This window comes from Vanessa atalanta, chromosome 13 (genome assembly GCF_905147765.1).
Source record: "Vanessa atalanta chromosome 13, ilVanAtal1.2, whole genome shotgun sequence".
In the NCBI taxonomy this organism is placed as follows: domain Eukaryota; kingdom Metazoa; phylum Arthropoda; class Insecta; order Lepidoptera; family Nymphalidae; genus Vanessa; species Vanessa atalanta.
In genome coordinates, this window is record NC_061883.1 from 9,565,154 (window position 1) to 9,583,454 (window position 18,301).

The window sequence follows — 18,301 nt, forward strand, 5'->3', positions numbered from 1 at the left end:
GCCTGTATTTTATTATTTACACACATTTATTCTCTATATCGCTCGTGCAGTTGGCTGTCTTCATTAAGCCCGAGCTGGTTATTGTTAACATTAAATAAATAACTTTTATTACAAACATACGTAATTACATATTTAAGTAATATAATGTTCATTATAAATTCAATGCAATTAAAGGTATACACTAAAAAATATATTTGTTATCTAATTTATTTTCTGTAAAAAATTAAAACTTGTTAACATACATGATATTAGCAGAAATAATACCATAGCTATACGGATTCTATCAGATGAGCTACCGATATTTTTGTTTTACAATAAATAACAGTTTAAAAAACTATAATGAAAAAGGGAATATATTATATTATTAATAAAAAAAATCAGTTAGATCAAAGTTTGATTTCCAGTTTTTTATTTTCTAATCAAGCGTATAATCTATCCTTATATAATCCTATTCTTGTATATAAATAAGCAAATAAATATTTTTTGTCTTGTTCTGGAGCAAAATCTTTGGCTGTCTTATCTATGGTACAAATATTAATCCATAATGCCATACTTAGTTCATACAAGTGCGGGAAAACGTTGGCAACATTGATGCGTAGTAAGAAACTTTTATACTCTTTGGCGTATTCAAAAGCAAATGGCCGCCGGCTGAAATATTCGCTTTCATATTAATTGCGTTAGATGCTATTTAAATTTTTATCAATGTATTTTTGTGACTTGGATAGATAAACTAAACATTTCGATAGGAAGTTAAAAGTGAGTAATCTTTGTTAAATTTGTTATGACTAGTGGTTACCGGTAAATATTGTTTATAGTTGTGTTGAGTTCGTGAATTTGTATAGCGTCCACGTGTATTTTTTTAGAAAAAAGGCGCAGCGATGTCGCTGCCGCCCTATCTTTTGGGGCCCAACCCCTGGGCCACCATGATGGCCCAGCAGCAGTTAGCGGCGGCACAGCAAGCAGCATTGCAGGCTCACGCCGCCGCTGCTGCAGCTGCGCCACCGGTCCCCCCAGCTCAACCTCCTAAACCGCATCACATTCCGGAGGAAAAGATCAAAGAAAAAGGTAAAGCTTAACGATTGTGTAATTTTTAACGTTTTCTAACAGTTATAACAATAAATCATTACAGATACATAAAGTAATGCGTACATCATACTATTCTGTATGTATAGTGCAAAAAAATATTCGATGTTATAAAGCTTTTATTAAGATTTAATAACTTATTTTGCTTCTTGAAAGATTGTGGTTTTCGACGTTTATCAAATGGGGCACATTAAATACGCAAATGCATTTTTTAATAGTTACAATGGCATGATTGGCCTTCAACATTGCAATCAAATATACACCATGCACTGTTCATTGTTTAATCTATATTATCAACTTCTTTTTTACTTACCAACTGACAAATATACAGTAAAACTTAAATAAACTAATTATAAACTAAATTAAATTAAATATAATAGAAAATTTCGTAAATTTTTAAGTAATAATCTTTACTTTTTCTTAAAAATAACATGCCATTCTTATAGATGCCACAATAAATAACCTTCATTCTTAATTTGGTTACTGTAAGCTGAATTTGATACAACAGCCTGGTTTCTCTTATATTTTGTAATATTGATTACAATGAGATAAACATCTGTACCAATACTACACTCAGAAAATGTGGATAATGGTTTTTTTTTTAAATGAAAAACAATTTAAGGTTAAGTTTTAGCCGTAATTCTATAGCTATAATATCACATCTGCCCAAATCATCCTCATGCACAGCATATTTATTCATAGATTAAGTACTCTAACCTAGGTTTTATTTAATTTTCTATAACCAGAAGATATCTTTGTCTAAATATTTCTCTTTCCTTATACATAAATATTATAAATGTGAGTATTAATTTATATTTTTCAAGAGAAATATATAAGAAACTACGTACAATATTTGAAAAATATCTCATGACATCTTATATACTGATTAATATGCAGTAAATGTAAGATATGAATAATATAGAAGGTTTAATATTTGTGTATCTATGTCTAGTGAAATAAAATAATAACTATAGCCAATTAATGTAGGAATAAAGATAAACAATCCTTAGATTTACAGATATATTGCAATTTGCTAATAATTCAGTTATATTGTACACTACTTAGAGTTTATGCTTATTATGCAATACTTACAAATAATTAAACTAACTACTTTAATTTTACTTCCAAAATGTTGTTAACAGTTTTGTCAAAATCTGGTGGTTGGCTTCTAATTGCTGGTGTTGGAAGTAAAATACATTTATTACAATGTGTAGAGGTGGTTGTGAACAACTACAATCAGAAAGACCTCATTGTTTGTCACTATCCCAAAACATATTTTAGTATGATGATTGGATATTTCTTAATAGTAATTTAAATTAAATTGCTTGTTATGTATCCCCATGGCCCAAAATTTCACCATTTAAAGCTGTATGACTGAAATTAATTTCTGTGGGGTAAATAAACACTTGCAATAGATATAAGTTTTCATTTAAGTGTTAGTGTAAATTGCTGTTATTGCAAACAAAGAAAGCATTTGACAAATCCCATAGATATACAAAACTATAATTTACAAGTTTAGTATTTTCTAAGTATAAAAACGTGAAAATATAAAAGTGAGCAATATCTAGTGAAATTTCATAACAATATTTATATTGATAAGAACATGCATTCTTAATTTGTTTTAAAAGAACAATACCTGCTGGATTTTCGGTTTTATTAATATTTCGAGTCATTTGAATTTGCGATGATATTCATTTATGCATTTTTTTACGTAACAAGCACTTTTAAAATTATGTTACATTAATATATTTATACATTTTGTATGTTATATTTATTTTCTACAGCTCAAAAATGGCACCAACTTCAAACAAAGCGTTTTGCGGACAAACGAAAATTTGGATTCGTCGATGCCCAAAAAGAAGACATGCCACCTGAACACATACGTAAAATTATTCGGGATCACGGCGATATGACTAGTCGCAAATATCGGCACGACAAACGGGTGTATCTCGGGGCTTTAAAATATATGCCACATGCTGTCATGAAACTATTAGAAAATATGCCTATGCCCTGGGAACAAATCAGAGATGTGAAAGTTCTGTACCACATAACTGGTGCTATCACATTCGTCAATGAAATTCCATGGGTTGTTGAGCCAGTTTATATAGCGCAGTGGGGAACAATGTGGATCATGATGCGTAGAGAAAAACGTGATCGTCGTCATTTCAAACGCATGAGATTTCCACCGTTTGATGATGAGGAACCTCCTTTAGACTATGCTGACAACATTTTGGATGTTGAGCCCCTGGAACCAATTCAGATTGAATTAGATCCCGAAGAAGACGCAGCTGTTGCTAATTGGTTTTATGATCATAAACCTCTCTTAGGTACAAGACATGTGAATGGATCAACATACAGAAAATGGAACTTGTCATTACCACAAATGGCAACTCTATACCGACTTGCTAATCAACTACTTACTGACTTGGTTGATGATAATTATTTCTACCTATTTGATTCTAAGAGTTTCTTTACTGCAAAAGCCTTAAATATGGCAATACCTGGTGGGCCAAAATTTGAGCCACTTGTAAAGGATAACTCAGCTGGTGACGAAGATTGGAATGAGTTTAATGACATCAACAAGATTATTATTCGTCAGCCAATTAGAACAGAATACAGAATTGCATTTCCATATTTGTATAACAACTTGCCACATTTTGTACAACTCTCTTGGTAAGCATCAAAGTTGTAGTTGTAGTAACAATTGATTCAAATTAACAATGGAGGCTATAATTTGTATCTTTCTATCTAACAGGTATCATACTCCAAATGTTGTTTACATTAAGACTGAAGATCCAGATTTACCAGCTTTTTACTTTGATCCTCTGATCAATCCAATCTCTCATCGGCACACAGTAAAATCTTTAGATCCTGTGCCTGAGGAAGAAGATTTCTTGTTACCAGAAGATGTTTCCCCATTCTTACAAGAGACTGCGTTGTACACTGACAATACTGCAAACGGCATTGCACTTTTGTGGGCTCCAAGGCCTTTTAACATGAGATCAGGTAAATTTCACTTAGGATTGCTGTATAGCTACAATTCTTATTGCTTTGAATCTTCATTTATTTGTATTAAGATACCTTGGTTTTACGACTTGTATAATATAGTATGCATTATTAGGACGAAGTCGTCGCGCTATCGACGTTCCACTGGTGAAGACCTGGTATAAAGAGCATTGTCCTCCCGGCCAACCCGTAAAAGTCCGAGTGTCTTATCAGAAACTGCTGAAGTACTATGTGCTAAATGCGCTCAAACATCGACCACCGAAACCTCAAAAAAAGAGGTAAATGTACAACTATTTTTAATGCATGACAGTTAAACGTAAGTTAGCCTAATATCATTTTTTACTACTTAGGATTTACTTTATTCTTCCCAGTATTTTCTTCCCCATTTATTTCAGCTTCTCATTTCAATTCTTTGATCAATAGAATCAATAAAGTCACTACTGTACCCTTGGTGGGTTTGCTCTTTGTAATTATTTGTGCTTACTACCTACACAGGATTTTGAACGCAATTGATGCAGACTACAAGTTTTTAAATAATTACTTTTAATATATGCAGACTCTTTACTAACATTCCCAAAAATTTGTTTACGCACTATCTTCGGAAGATTTGTTTTATATATTAATTGTATTTATTGCTTAGATACCTATTCCGTTCCTTCAAATCGACGAAGTTTTTCCAAACAACGACCCTTGACTGGGTAGAGGCTGGTCTCCAAGTGTGCAGACAGGGCTACAACATGCTAAATCTGCTTATTCACCGAAAGAATCTTAATTACTTACATCTCGACTATAACTTCAATCTGAAGCCGGTTAAAACACTCACAACTAAAGAGAGAAAGAAGTCGCGATTCGGAAATGGTAAATACTATCAATTTAGTACTATATTATATAATATTTAATGAAATGCCACTAGAGGCTACATATTTTAAACTTTTTACTAATGAAGTAGTTAGGTAATTTTTTAAAAATTTGTTTTTCATTTTTTAGCATTTCATTTGTGTCGTGAAATTCTTCGCCTCACTAAATTAATAGTGGACTCCCACGTGCAATACCGACTTAACAATGTTGACTCCTTCCAACTGGCCGACGGTCTGCAATACATATTCGCACATGTCGGTCAATTAACTGGCATGTACAGATATAAGTACAAATTGATGAGACAAATACGAATGTGCAAAGATTTGAAGCATCTTGTCTATTATAGATTTAATACGGTAAGGGATTAAATTTTATAGGACATTTATATTTTTGGTAAAATATTATAAAATGGTTGAATACAAATAAAATATGCTATATAAACATTACAGTCAGAAAAAAAAAAAAAAATTACGCATTAACTTAATAAATTAAATATTTTTAATAAATTAAAGTTAAATAATTTTGTATATCATATATTTTAATCTTCGTAGGGCCCCGTATCAAAAGGTCCTGGTTGTGGGTTTTGGGCCCCAGGTTGGCGCGTATGGCTGTTCTTCATGCGCGGTATCACGCCGCTTCTAGAGCGCTGGCTCGGAAACTTGCTATCCAGGCAGTTCGAGGGACGACATTCCAAAGGTCCATAGATTCATCTTTATTTTCGCATATTAGACATTATTGTTTTTCAAAATAGTAGTATTGAAATAAATATATTTGTATCCTAGGTGTTGCTAAGACTGTTACTAAACAGCGCGTCGAATCCCACTTCGACTTGGAGCTGCGTGCATCTGTAATGCACGATATCGTTGATATGATGCCTGAAGGTATCAAACAAAACAAAGCTAGAACAATCTTGCAACATTTGTCAGAGGCCTGGAGGTGCTGGAAAGCTAATATCCCGTGGAAGGCAAGTACATTTTAATATTGTACCTAAAAGTTTCTATTTAATAACACAATGTATTTGTAATTTACCCTATTTATCTAACAATTTTATACATCTATTAAAAATTAAAAAATAGGAATATACATGGAGTATAAATATGTATAAGTTTAAATTGTATATACTTTATTATTATTTAAAAAAAAAACATGAAAAATATATTATTCATTAAAAAATATATATGCCAAAAGCACTAAGTATTTGTTAGAAAAACATTACTGCCGTTACATATATTCTAGTAATAGATATAAGTTTCCTTTTTATATTTAGGTGCCAGGACTCCCAACACCAATAGAAAACATGATTCTGCGTTACGTGAAGATGAAAGCCGATTGGTGGACTAACACTGCGCACTACAATCGTGAACGTATCCGACGTGGTGCTACAGTCGATAAGACTGTGTGTAAGAAGAACCTGGGTCGTCTTACACGACTATATCTCAAAGCAGAACAAGAAAGGCAGCACAACTACCTGAAGGTAAATATTTATTGTTGGTATGTTCTAGTCAAATGTCCTTCTGATAAATTTAAAACAGGTTTCGTCAAAGTATTTAGTGTAAAAATATTGGTTAAATTAGTTTGGTTACAACTCATTATTTAGTAGTGGTGATTATCCTGTTCGTGAATATCGTTATGTGAATGAAATTGTTTAATTTCTACAGGATGGTCCCTATATCTCGCCCGAAGAAGCCGTAGCAATCTACACAACAACGGTTCACTGGCTTGAATCTCGACGTTTCGCGCCCATTCCTTTCCCACCGCTTTCGTACAAGCATGACACAAAGCTGCTCATCCTTGCTTTGGAACGGCTAAAGGAGGCCTATAGTGTCAAATCAAGGCTCAATCAGAGTCAGAGAGAAGAGCTAGGTCTTATAGAACAAGCCTATGATAACCCTCACGAAGCTCTCTCCAGAATCAAACGACACTTGCTTACACAAAGAACTTTTAGAGAAGTAAGTAATATGAACATTTATTTTAATATAATTACATGAAGTTAACACGATTAATTTAAAAATATTATTGTGAAACACTACAACAAGATTTATATGTAATTTTTAGGTTGGTATAGAATTCATGGACTTATACTCGCACCTGGTGCCAGTTTACGACGTGGAGCCTCTGGAGAAGATAACGGATGCGTATCTTGATCAGTATTTATGGTACGAAGCAGATAAGCGTCGTTTACTGCCGCCTTGGGTAAAGCCGGCCGACACCGAGCCCTCGCCGCTGCTCGTATACAAATGGTGCCAGGGTATGTATAACATAATATGTTGTCTGAAAGACTCTTTCGTTATTAATGTAAATGTTTGAAAGTAGTTAAAAAAACCTTAGTTTATTATGTTGCATGGTAAAGTAATTGCTTTTGAGATTCGGTAAACAAATTTAAAAGAAGATACCTGAAAAAAGAAGACATGCAATTGCCCAATGTGTGCGTTGTAGCAAAGGAGATCAATGGTTGTACCATCCCCTTGTTACAAACCTCACTTTGGTTGATTGTACATCTACCTAGAAAAATGAAGATCCACAGCAAAACTAAAGAGTAATGGAGCAGTGAGCATAAATTAAATAAATAGATCTAGAACTTTAATCAATCTATCTCTAATTGACCATCAACAAACTTTCACTATGTAATTTCACAAACGAAACATGAATTGTTTTTTTTTTTTGTTAATATGATTCAATATTTACTTATGTTATTAAAATAAAATTAAAATTAAAAGGCAAATTAAAGTTGATTTTTATGCCTTATGTTTGTTCAGGTATCAATAACTTACAAGACGTATGGGAAGTCGGCGAAGGCGAGTGTAATGTACTGCTAGAATCCCGCTTTGAAAAGTTGTATGAGAAAATTGATTTGACGCTACTTAATCGTCTCCTGCGTTTGATCGTGGATCACAATATTGCTGACTACATGACGGCTAAAAATAACGTTGTTATTAATTACAAGGTATTCCCATTAACTTTATATTTCCATTTTTCTAAATAATTCATAATTTTATAATGTTGTTTAATATTATGGTAAAGAAATAAAATATATGATATATTAAAATGATTAAATACATAGATGACAATAAACACATTTATATATATTTTATTCTATGTGATGAATCGCGTAGGGGTCCCGAAACCAGAGAATCCCTGTGCTCTGGGGGTGGTTGATGACTGTAGGCTTTGCCGATCGCATCGCCCTACAGCGTCCATCGTCTGATATTACGCTTCTGATAATAATCAGACAAATTTACTATAAAGAACAAATAAAAAAGCAGGATATTAATATATTCTTATTTTGCAGGATATGAATCACACAAATTCTTATGGCATCATTCGTGGTCTCCAATTTGCATCATTCATAGTTCAATACTATGGCTTAGTCCTTGACTTGCTCGTACTGGGTCTCCAGAGGGCTAGTGAGATGGCAGGTCCACCACAATTACCCAATGACTTCCTCTCGTACCAAGACAGAGCAGCAGAAGGGGCTCATCCTATTCGCCTTTATTGTAGATACATAGATCGGATTCATATATTCTTCAGGTAAAAACAACAAGATATATGTCATATTCGTCATTAAATATAATGTTGGGACAATTTGCAATAATTTACTATCAAAATAAACATACATATAAGTGAATAAGGTCTATAGAAGATGTTAACAATGATAAAACTCATAATACCCGAGCGACTATAAGCCATGGATAATGCTAGTAAGTAAGATGTACATAAATTTTCTATAAATAAATAATACGGTCTATTTATAGATTTACTGCAGAAGAGGCTCGTGATCTTATCCAGCGGTATCTCACTGAGCACCCTGACCCAAATAATGAGAACATTGTCGGATACAACAACAAGAAATGCTGGCCGCGAGATGCGAGGATGCGTTTGATGAAGCATGATGTTAACTTGTATGTACTTTTACTAATTTAACAAACATTGATTTAACTACTTAAGCAACTAAATTTTAAATGTTATTTTAGGCTTAGATATTAGAGTAGATTTAACATTACTTATAATTATGCATGATATTGTCGTAAAATATTACTAGTTAAACTATAGTTAGCATATTATTCTTCATAAGCCAAAACAAATTAATTCAAATGTTTCAGTATATATAATCACATACGGAAATTAAATTAAAGCAAATATATACATATATATTTCTTAAAGTTTAAGATTAAGTTAAATGTGTAACTAAAATAAAAAAACTATTTATCAGGGGTCGTGCAGTTTTCTGGGATATCAAGAATCGCTTACCAAGATCTGTGACTACTATTCAGTGGGAGAACAGCTTTGTATCAGTCTACTCCAAAGACAATCCTAACTTGTTGTTTAACATGGCTGGATTTGAATGCAGAATATTGCCCAAAGTGAGTTTACTTATAATTATAAATTAATAATTAATAGGCTAAAAATTTGCTTATACCAATAATTGTACTAATGTAAAAAAAAATGTTAAGAAAAAAATACATTTAAAAGTCCTTCTTTATGGAATTATGTCTTTTAGACATGATAATCTCATCGTTTATTATATTATTATTTATAAATAAAAGTTAAACCTTATAACAACTGCATAAATATTTTGTTTTTAAATGGAAGGAAAACCTTTTTATGAATGTATCATAATGACTCTTATTAATAAATTTAAAAATAAGTATTATAAAATTCGTTAATGTATCCATATTTTAACATAAATATATCTATAGTGCCGTAGTCAACATGAGGAGCTGTCACACCGTGATGGTGTATGGAATCTGCAGAATGAAGTGACTAAGGAGCGTACAGCTCAATGTTACCTGCGTGTTGATGACGAATCACTCGCTAGGTTCCATAACCGTGTGCGACAGATTTTGATGGCGTCAGGTTCCACGACATTCACAAAGATCGTTAATAAGTGGAATACTGCCCTAATTGGTGAGCCTTAGTTTAAATATTTCTATGACCTACACAGGTTTTGATAAGTTTATTGGATTATTGTTTTAACATTAGGCTATTTGTATGGATGGCATTTACAAGACTTAATTTATATTCTATATAATCTTATGTAAGATTATATTGGTATAACAAAAATACTGTGCTGATAATAAAAAATATAGATAATAGAAATAATAAATAGTTACTTAACAAATGTATTTTTATAGGTTTAATGACATACTTCCGCGAAGCCGTTGTCAACACACAGGAGCTCTTAGATCTTCTCGTAAAATGCGAGAATAAAATTCAGACTCGTATAAAAATCGGTCTGAATTCGAAAATGCCCTCTCGTTTCCCGCCCGTTGTGTTTTACACTCCAAAAGAATTGGGCGGACTTGGGATGTTATCTATGGGGCATGTTCTAATTCCACAGGTGAGAAATAGTTACAAATGGAAACTTAAATTAATTTAAAGAAAAAAAATATTAAAGCTCTTTTGTATCAATATTAATATTTAAACTTTTTTATTTTATTACTATAATATTTATTCTTACATTTATTCATGTGATTTTTATAGAATATCATATTAATTTAAAATTACAACATTTAAAAAAATGCTTATTTATAAACAAAGACTATTACTATTACTTTAACTCATTCTCACTAGTTAGGCTAATTTTAGTTGTATTATTAATGTCTAATATTAAATGTCATATTTGAAATATAATCTCTTTGCAGTCTGATCTCCGTTGGTCAAAACAAACAGATGTAGGTATCACTCACTTTAGATCAGGAATGTCACATGATGAAGACCAGCTTATTCCTAACTTATATCGCTACATCCAGCCTTGGGAGGCTGAATTCGTTGACTCACAGAGAGTATGGGCGGAGTATGCTTTGAAGAGACAAGAGGCTAATGCCCAAAACAGGTTTGTCTTATAAAAATCAGTATTTTTTTTAATTTATTTGTGTTATAATAGCGATTATGTAAATTAACAAACAGATGACAAAAGGTAGATTACAAATGTACTTAAATGAAAGACGTATGTTAGCACATTAATTCTTTATTTTCTTATAAACATACTTGATGTGATGAATCGCGTAGGGGTCCTGAAACCAGAGAATCCCTGTGCTCTGGGGGCGGTTGATGTCTGTAGGCTTTGCTGATCGCATTGCACTACAGCGTCTATCGTCTGATACTACGCTTCTGATCAAATTGTCATTCATTCGTTATAATTAATTTGTTTTATTTATTATTTAGTAATAATAGCTGAACTGTTATTGTAGGCGATTGACACTGGAAGATTTAGAAGACTCATGGGATCGCGGTATTCCAAGAATCAATACATTGTTCCAAAAAGACCGGCACACCCTAGCTTACGACAAAGGATGGCGCATTAGGACAGAGTTCAAACAATATCAGGTAATAATGTTTTGCTTGTTTTGCGATACAATAAATTTAAAGCAGGATAACATTATTTATTTTATATGAAATTTTATGATTGCAATCACTTTTTTTCTATTAAAAATGTATTACAGGTTCTCAAACAGAATCCGTTCTGGTGGACGCATCAACGACACGATGGCAAACTGTGGAACTTGAACAATTACCGTACAGATATGATCCAGGCACTTGGTGGTGTTGAAGGCATTCTGGAACATACACTATTCAAGGGAACCTACTTCCCAACTTGGGAGGGTTTGTTCTGGTAAGAGTGAGATGTTACCTATAAAGTGGTATTTTTTCAGAGGCTTATTTGATAATCGATTTTTTTATTGATGACAATGTTTTTTTAGGGAGAAGGCTTCTGGTTTCGAAGAATCGATGAAATACAAGAAGTTGACTAATGCGCAGAGATCTGGTTTGAATCAAATTCCTAATCGACGTTTTACATTATGGTGGTCACCCACCATAAACAGAGCCAATGTATATGTGGGCTTCCAGGTACAGTAAAATAATTTTCATTCTGTTAAAATGACAACAAAAAATTAATTCTAATAATACATTTATTGATTGTACTGAAGTATAACACATTATGATTCATTGGTTATGATATTATATTTGGTTGTAGATTACTCAATTTTAATGAAATACGTATTCCATGGAAAAAATCAGTATTATAACTATAATGTAGAATGTATACTATGTTTGTTTAGTTCAAACACATACAATTTTTTTTAATTTAAATTTTGTTACTTAATTAAATTTCAAATTAAAAACTTTTTAGGTGCAACTGGATTTAACAGGTATATTCATGCACGGTAAGATCCCAACATTGAAGATTTCTCTCATCCAAATCTTCAGAGCTCACTTGTGGCAGAAAGTCCACGAGTCCATTGTTATGGACCTTTGTCAGGTAATCTAAATATTTACAAATCTTTTTCAGTTTCCGACTATAGGTTCAGACTTGTAGATATTCATTAATATTTTTCGATAGATATTAAATGATATACTTCAAAATGCCAAGTACAAAAATAATTGTAAGGATAATCACATTTTGCAAGACAAGTATCACATTCAATTTTTTTTTAACACAGGTATTTGATCAAGAACTTGATGCTCTGGAGATAGAAACAGTGCAAAAAGAGACAATTCATCCTCGAAAATCTTACAAAATGAACTCATCATGTGCTGATATTCTTTTGTTCTCGGCCTATAAGTGGAATGTGTCTCGTCCATCATTACTTGCTGATACAAAGTATGTACAACTTAATATATTGTATATTATTGTGATTAAAGATTTGAGCCCATTTACCACTCAAGAATAAAAAATAATTAAAAGTCTTTTGAAATTATGGATATTTTTAGATTAACATAATTTTAAAAATGTTTCACATTTAATTTTTTTTTACTTAAGGGACACAATGGACAATACAACAACTCAGAAGTACTGGTTGGATATACAACTTCGTTGGGGAGATTACGACTCACACGACGTCGAGCGATATGCTCGAGCTAAGTTCCTAGACTACACCACAGATAATATGTCCATCTATCCATCACCTACCGGTCTCCTGATTGCAATTGATCTCGCCTACAATTTGCACAGGTAAGATGTGTTAAGTTAGAATTTGTGATGATGTGAAAAAGAACTATTTATTGATGATAGAATTATATTTAAAGAAAGCCTATATTTCCTATATATTACTCAACATAAATCTATGAATCATATTTCATCTATATTTTTTGTTAAAAAATAGCGCTTATGGTAATTGGTTCCCTGGCTGCAAGCCGCTCATCCAGCAAGCAATGGCAAAAATAATGAAGGCGAATCCTGCGTTATATGTACTGCGTGAGCGTATCCGCAAAGCACTTCAGCTGTACTCATCTGAACCCACAGAACCATATCTCTCCAGTCAGAACTATGGAGAACTGTTTTCCAATCAAATTATTTGGTATGTATTGCCTTATATTTATATTTTAAACTGTAATAATAAAACACTGTAAAAATGATTGTAAAAATTCAAACAAGTCCATCTAGACTTAATGTTAATCATCAAGTCATCTTTAAACAAAAGATGAGAACTTATGTCTTTGTTACTTTTTTTAGGTTCGTAGATGACACTAATGTATACCGTGTCACAATACACAAAACTTTCGAGGGTAACTTGACTACGAAACCCATTAATGGAGCAATCTTCATCTTCAATCCACGCACTGGTCAACTCTTCCTTAAGATCATTCACACCAGTGTGTGGGCTGGTCAAAAACGTCTTGGGCAGGTAAAATGAGAAATATATAAATATTATATGTAACATCCTTTATTTTGGATTTTAGTTAGATAGTTGATATTACAAAAAGATTGTATATAATATCTTTAAACTCAGTAATGTTTTGAATTTGTTCATTGTTATTTTTTATTTTTATTTTATATAGCTCGCGAAATGGAAGACCGCTGAGGAAGTGGCGGCTTTGATTCGTTCATTACCAGTAGAAGAGCAGCCTAAGCAAATTATTGTTACAAGAAAAGGAATGTTGGATCCTCTTGAGGTAATTATTCATCCATTTTTTATTTTCTATGAGACCAGATTGTTATAGTTACTATACATACTTGTATTCTGAAGAGAGAGAAAGGTTTTTTTTTCTAATATATTATTTCGATGTATAAAATTAATTTACGCAATAATTTATTTTAGGTGCACTTGCTTGATTTCCCGAACATCGTGATTAAGGGCTCAGAACTGCAATTGCCATTCCAAGCTTGTCTCAAAGTGGAGAAGTTTGGAGATCTTATCCTAAAGGCGACTGAACCACAGATGGTACTGTTCAACTTGTATGATGACTGGCTCAAGACTATATCATCTTACACAGTAAGTATTGTGTAATTTGGTTTTATAAAACCTATGGCAAAACTTTCTAAATTACTTGAATTGTTTTGTTTTATTGTATATAATAATTATTTTACATTATTAACACAATCAGATATGTTAAGAAAGTTATTATGTTTTTGTGTATCAAATTACCTGGATCCTAAATGTTCATGATAATAATATAATCTATGATTAGTAAAACAATGTTGCTTAACTTTTAGTAAATAGAACTTTTTTTCTAGGCCTTCAGCAGATTGATATTAATATTGCGTGCGCTGCACGTTAACACAGAAAGAACTAAGGTTCTCTTAAAGCCAGACAAAACAACACTAACAGAACAACATCATATTTGGCCGACTTTATCTGATGATGACTGGATCAAGGTGGAAGTTCAGCTCAAGGATCTTATCCTAGCCGATTACGGAAAGAAAAATAAGTAAGTTCTATTTATTGAAAATAATCGTTTTTGTATGGTGTACATTATAGATATATAAGTGTTTTGAGTTGGCCCTAACAATTTTGTTACAAATTTTTACAGTACTTTATAATGCAATTAATTTATTTCATTAAACCAAAATATTTATTTTAATATTTGTTTTGTTACATTCTTCAATGAAAATGTAATAGTGGATGTAAATAAATAGTATTATAAAAGTTTATTTTAAAATTACTAAATACTGAGCAGTACTATAACTTTTTTAATGATTTTTTTATTGCAGCGTCAATGTGGCTTCACTAACTCAGTCTGAAATTCGAGATATAATACTCGGAATGGAGATTTCGGCGCCATCAGCCCAGAGACAACAGATAGCTGAGATCGAGAAACAGAGCAAAGAGCAGAGTCAACTTACGGCCACAACCACACGTACCGTCAACAAACATGGTGACGAAATCATCACTTCAACCACAAGCAACTATGAGTCACAGACATTCAGGTAATTCAATTGTGTAATCAATTTTTTAATTGTGTATCTCTGTTATGTTTTGTCGCTTTTATTAATCGCTACACTAATGTCTCAAACACTCCTCAAAATTAATATTTATAATAGGACACTAATTTTTATATATGCAATTGAAATTACATGACATGAACATATGTTTTTATTTTTATATAGTTCGAAAACTGAATGGCGTGTTCGTGCGATTTCCGCAACTAATCTCCATCTGCGTACGAATCATATCTACGTCAGCTCCGACGATATCAAAGAGAGTGGTTACACATACATACTACCAAAGAATTTGCTCAAGAAGTTCGTCACCATTTCAGATTTGCGAGCACAGGTACAATGCGTCTTGCATTATACATACATAATATTTATGCTCTTTTAAATCTTCATAATATCAAAAGAGTATATTTATCTAATTATAAAATATTTTTTTCTAGATTGCTTGCTACCTGTACGGTACTTCGCCAGCTGACAATCCCCAAGTGCGCGAAGTGCACTGTGCGGTGCTTCCACCACAGTGGGGAACGCATCAAGCGGTGCATCTCCCGCGACAACTGCCGAAGCACCCCGCGCTTGCACATCTTCAACCCCTCGGTTGGATGCACACTCAGCCCAACGAATTGCCGCAACTATCGCCTCAGGTAAGATTTTTATATGTATTTAAGTCATGATATAAAAATTAAAGTTCTACAACAAAATGTCTTCAGATATAGAATATCGCTCCTAAATTTTAATATTACAATGATTTAATATAAATTAAATCTTTTTATAGGATATAACAACACATGCTAAAGTTATGGCAGAAAACCCGTCATGGGATGGCGAAAAAACAATTATCATAACTTGTTCGTTCACTCCTGGGTCCTGTTCACTAACTGCATATAAACTTACGCCGAGTGGATACGAGTGGGGCGCTAAGAATACGGACAGAGGGAACAACCCCAAGGGATACCTGCCCAGCCATTACGAGCGAGTCCAAATGTTACTCTCAGACCGTTTCCTTGGATACTTTATGGTCCCGTCACAAGGCAGTTGGAATTACAATTTTATGGGTAAGTGGCAGCATTTCCTTAATTTTATTGGATTAAAATATTAAACATAATATTATTTAAATTATCATTTACTTAAATTATTATTTTTTATTTTTGCGTTTAGGTGTTCGACACGATCCAAATATGAAATATGGAGTCCAACTCGGCAATCCACGTGAATTTTATCATGAAGTGCATCGACCGGCTCATTTCATGAACTTTGCGGCAATGGAGGATGCCACCGCTCCAACACTGGCCGCAGATAGAGAAGACCACTTTGCTTAAACAATAGATTTACAATAATTACCTTTTATTTTTAAACAGTGACAGATAACAAAATCAGTTTTTATATTTAAGAAAATGGATGTTAGTTTAGTTTGCTGAATATAAGTCCTATTACTGTGTATGAAAACTGTAAATAAATTAAAAAATTACATATTTTGTTTGATTTTAACAATATTATAATGTGTTTTGCTAATATAATATTGGAAGGAAAGTCGACTTAAACCTTATTCTTTTCTACAACCAATATATATAATTATTAACTAGTAACGGAATATTGTTTCAATCTTGTAAAATCGCTGTTCTTAGGGTTGCCACTGTTGAGCGCACTCAACTTCTCGTATATACAGCTTTAACTGTTCCAAACATGCTCAATGGGATTAGAATTTTAAATTTTAATGCTTCAACGATTTGACAGTTAAATTGAATTCAGTTCTTAATTAATATGTCTAGTTATAGTTTAATGGCTTATGTAGTTGTGCCGACAGGGCACAGATTATTTCGCCAGTGTCACGTATGATATAGAAGACAGGAATGAGATTGATTGGTACGGTTGAGATAACAAACTCTATTAAACTTTGAAAACAAATATAGTAGTAGCAATTTCCTCGTCAATCCTTAACCTAGAACAATACAAACATTAAAAAATAATAATAAGTAATTAAAAATAGCTTAAATTGTTAGTATTCTAAACTATATATAATAAAATATGAAACTCCATTGGACTATTCACAACTTAATTTTATTACATTTTATATATTTACATAAGAATGAATACAATGGATTTAATACAAACGTCAACAAACATTTAAAATTTTTTGAACTAGGGACATTAGGAGTGAGAATGTCGTAAATGGGATGAAGCAGTTTAGGACAAAGGAACAGAATATGGGTTAGGGAACCTTTGTCTAGGCCACATTTACATAGCGAGTGGTAAAGAACTTTTATTTTTGCTAGGCAGTTAAACTGAAAAGTTTAGCTTTTAAATGCAACTGACAAACTCTATTCCCTATTAACCGTTTATGTGCTCTTTGGTATAAATTGAATTTGAATATTGTTTTTGTGAATTGTCAATGTCAAATGACAAATGTCAATTATTATCATTGCTGATTAGAATGTTACAAACAGGAAATTAACTTTTAAAATAAGTGTAGTCATCCTCATCAACGAAAACTAACTATTATTATTTTTTGTTAATATTATTATTTGTAAATATGGGAGATCGAGACGATTTTGAAGACCAACAGTACCCAGATAACGACGAATTCATCCCGTATGTGACAGCCGGTAACTTAGCTCAGCGAAATGGCGCCAAAATTAGCCTTTGGGGAAAAGTTACAAAAGTTTCGGCCAGCGAAGGTTTTTATGTTAAAACAGTAGATGACCAGGAATTACTAATAAGATTGAAGAAACCATTGAACGAACCTTTAGAAGGCTGGTACGAGATACATGGAGTATCGCAAGGTAAAAGTGTGCTTTGTGAAGAATATGTGCCATTGTCAGGTGAAATGACAAAGAATATTGATATCGAAGGTCACAAAAGCTTGGCTAAGTTGCTATCAGCACTCGACGATCCGTGGAACTTAGGTAACGAAGAATCGGAAGCTATGCTCGGCGTTACACCCATGAAATAACAACTGGTTCAAGTTGGAGTAAAATAAATACAATAAATATAATAATATTAAAATTGTTTATTCACACACATTTGTTATTATAATACATTAAGCAAGTTAATTATATAAATAAAGTTATACACTAAAAATATCTATTTTAATTTATTTCTTATAAGTGGATGTAAAATGCTGTGATTCAATGAAAATAATATTTATAAATATTCAATACTTGTGACACAAACTGCTAAGATAATCAGTTAAAAAAA

General features: G+C 32.5%; 2 protein-coding genes across 2 annotated transcripts; both read left to right on the top strand.

The window, feature by feature from the left end:
• The first annotated feature begins 604 nt into the window (after positions 1–604).
• On the top strand, positions 605–16,574 carry LOC125068494 (pre-mRNA-processing-splicing factor 8). The gene is made up of 35 exons (XM_047677666.1): positions 605–756; positions 864–1,065; positions 2,868–3,756; positions 3,839–4,089; positions 4,205–4,367; positions 4,730–4,947; positions 5,077–5,303; positions 5,499–5,643; positions 5,730–5,911; positions 6,215–6,421; positions 6,606–6,896; positions 7,003–7,195; positions 7,704–7,891; positions 8,237–8,475; positions 8,700–8,846; positions 9,158–9,308; positions 9,645–9,852; positions 10,080–10,285; positions 10,590–10,780; positions 11,139–11,274; positions 11,391–11,560; positions 11,649–11,796; positions 12,080–12,208; positions 12,390–12,550; positions 12,710–12,901; positions 13,053–13,247; positions 13,403–13,574; positions 13,729–13,842; positions 13,989–14,162; positions 14,405–14,598; positions 14,882–15,097; positions 15,278–15,443; positions 15,547–15,750; positions 15,882–16,161; positions 16,265–16,574. Exons 2-35 carry the CDS (start codon positions 879–881, stop codon positions 16,423–16,425), a joined length of 7,095 nt encoding a protein of 2,364 aa, XP_047533622.1. The 5' UTR covers positions 605–756; positions 864–878; the 3' UTR covers positions 16,426–16,574.
• A 923-nt stretch (positions 16,575–17,497) lies between these two features.
• LOC125068266 lies at positions 17,498–18,178 on the top strand. Its single transcript, XM_047677360.1, has one exon. It carries the CDS (start codon positions 17,637–17,639, stop codon positions 18,054–18,056), a length of 420 nt encoding a protein of 139 aa, XP_047533316.1. The 5' UTR covers positions 17,498–17,636; the 3' UTR covers positions 18,057–18,178.
• Positions 18,179–18,301: the final 123 nt, after the last annotated feature.

What these genes read in the sequence shown, in the direction of transcription:
- LOC125068266 (XM_047677360.1), top strand. Translation starts at nt 17,637, where the DNA reads ATGGGAGATCGAGACGATTTTGAAGACCAACAGTACCCAGATAACGAC.
- LOC125068494 (XM_047677666.1), top strand. Translation starts at nt 879, where the DNA reads ATGTCGCTGCCGCCCTATCTTTTGGGGCCCAACCCCTGGGCCACCATG. An exon ending in CGGATTCATATATTCTTCAG is followed by an intron (nt 8,476 to 8,699) that starts GTAAAAACAACA and finishes GTCTATTTATAG; the next exon opens with ATTTACTGCAGAAGAGGCTC. An exon ending in GAATGTTGGATCCTCTTGAG is followed by an intron (nt 13,843 to 13,988) that starts GTAATTATTCAT and finishes AATTTATTTTAG; the next exon opens with GTGCACTTGCTTGATTTCCC.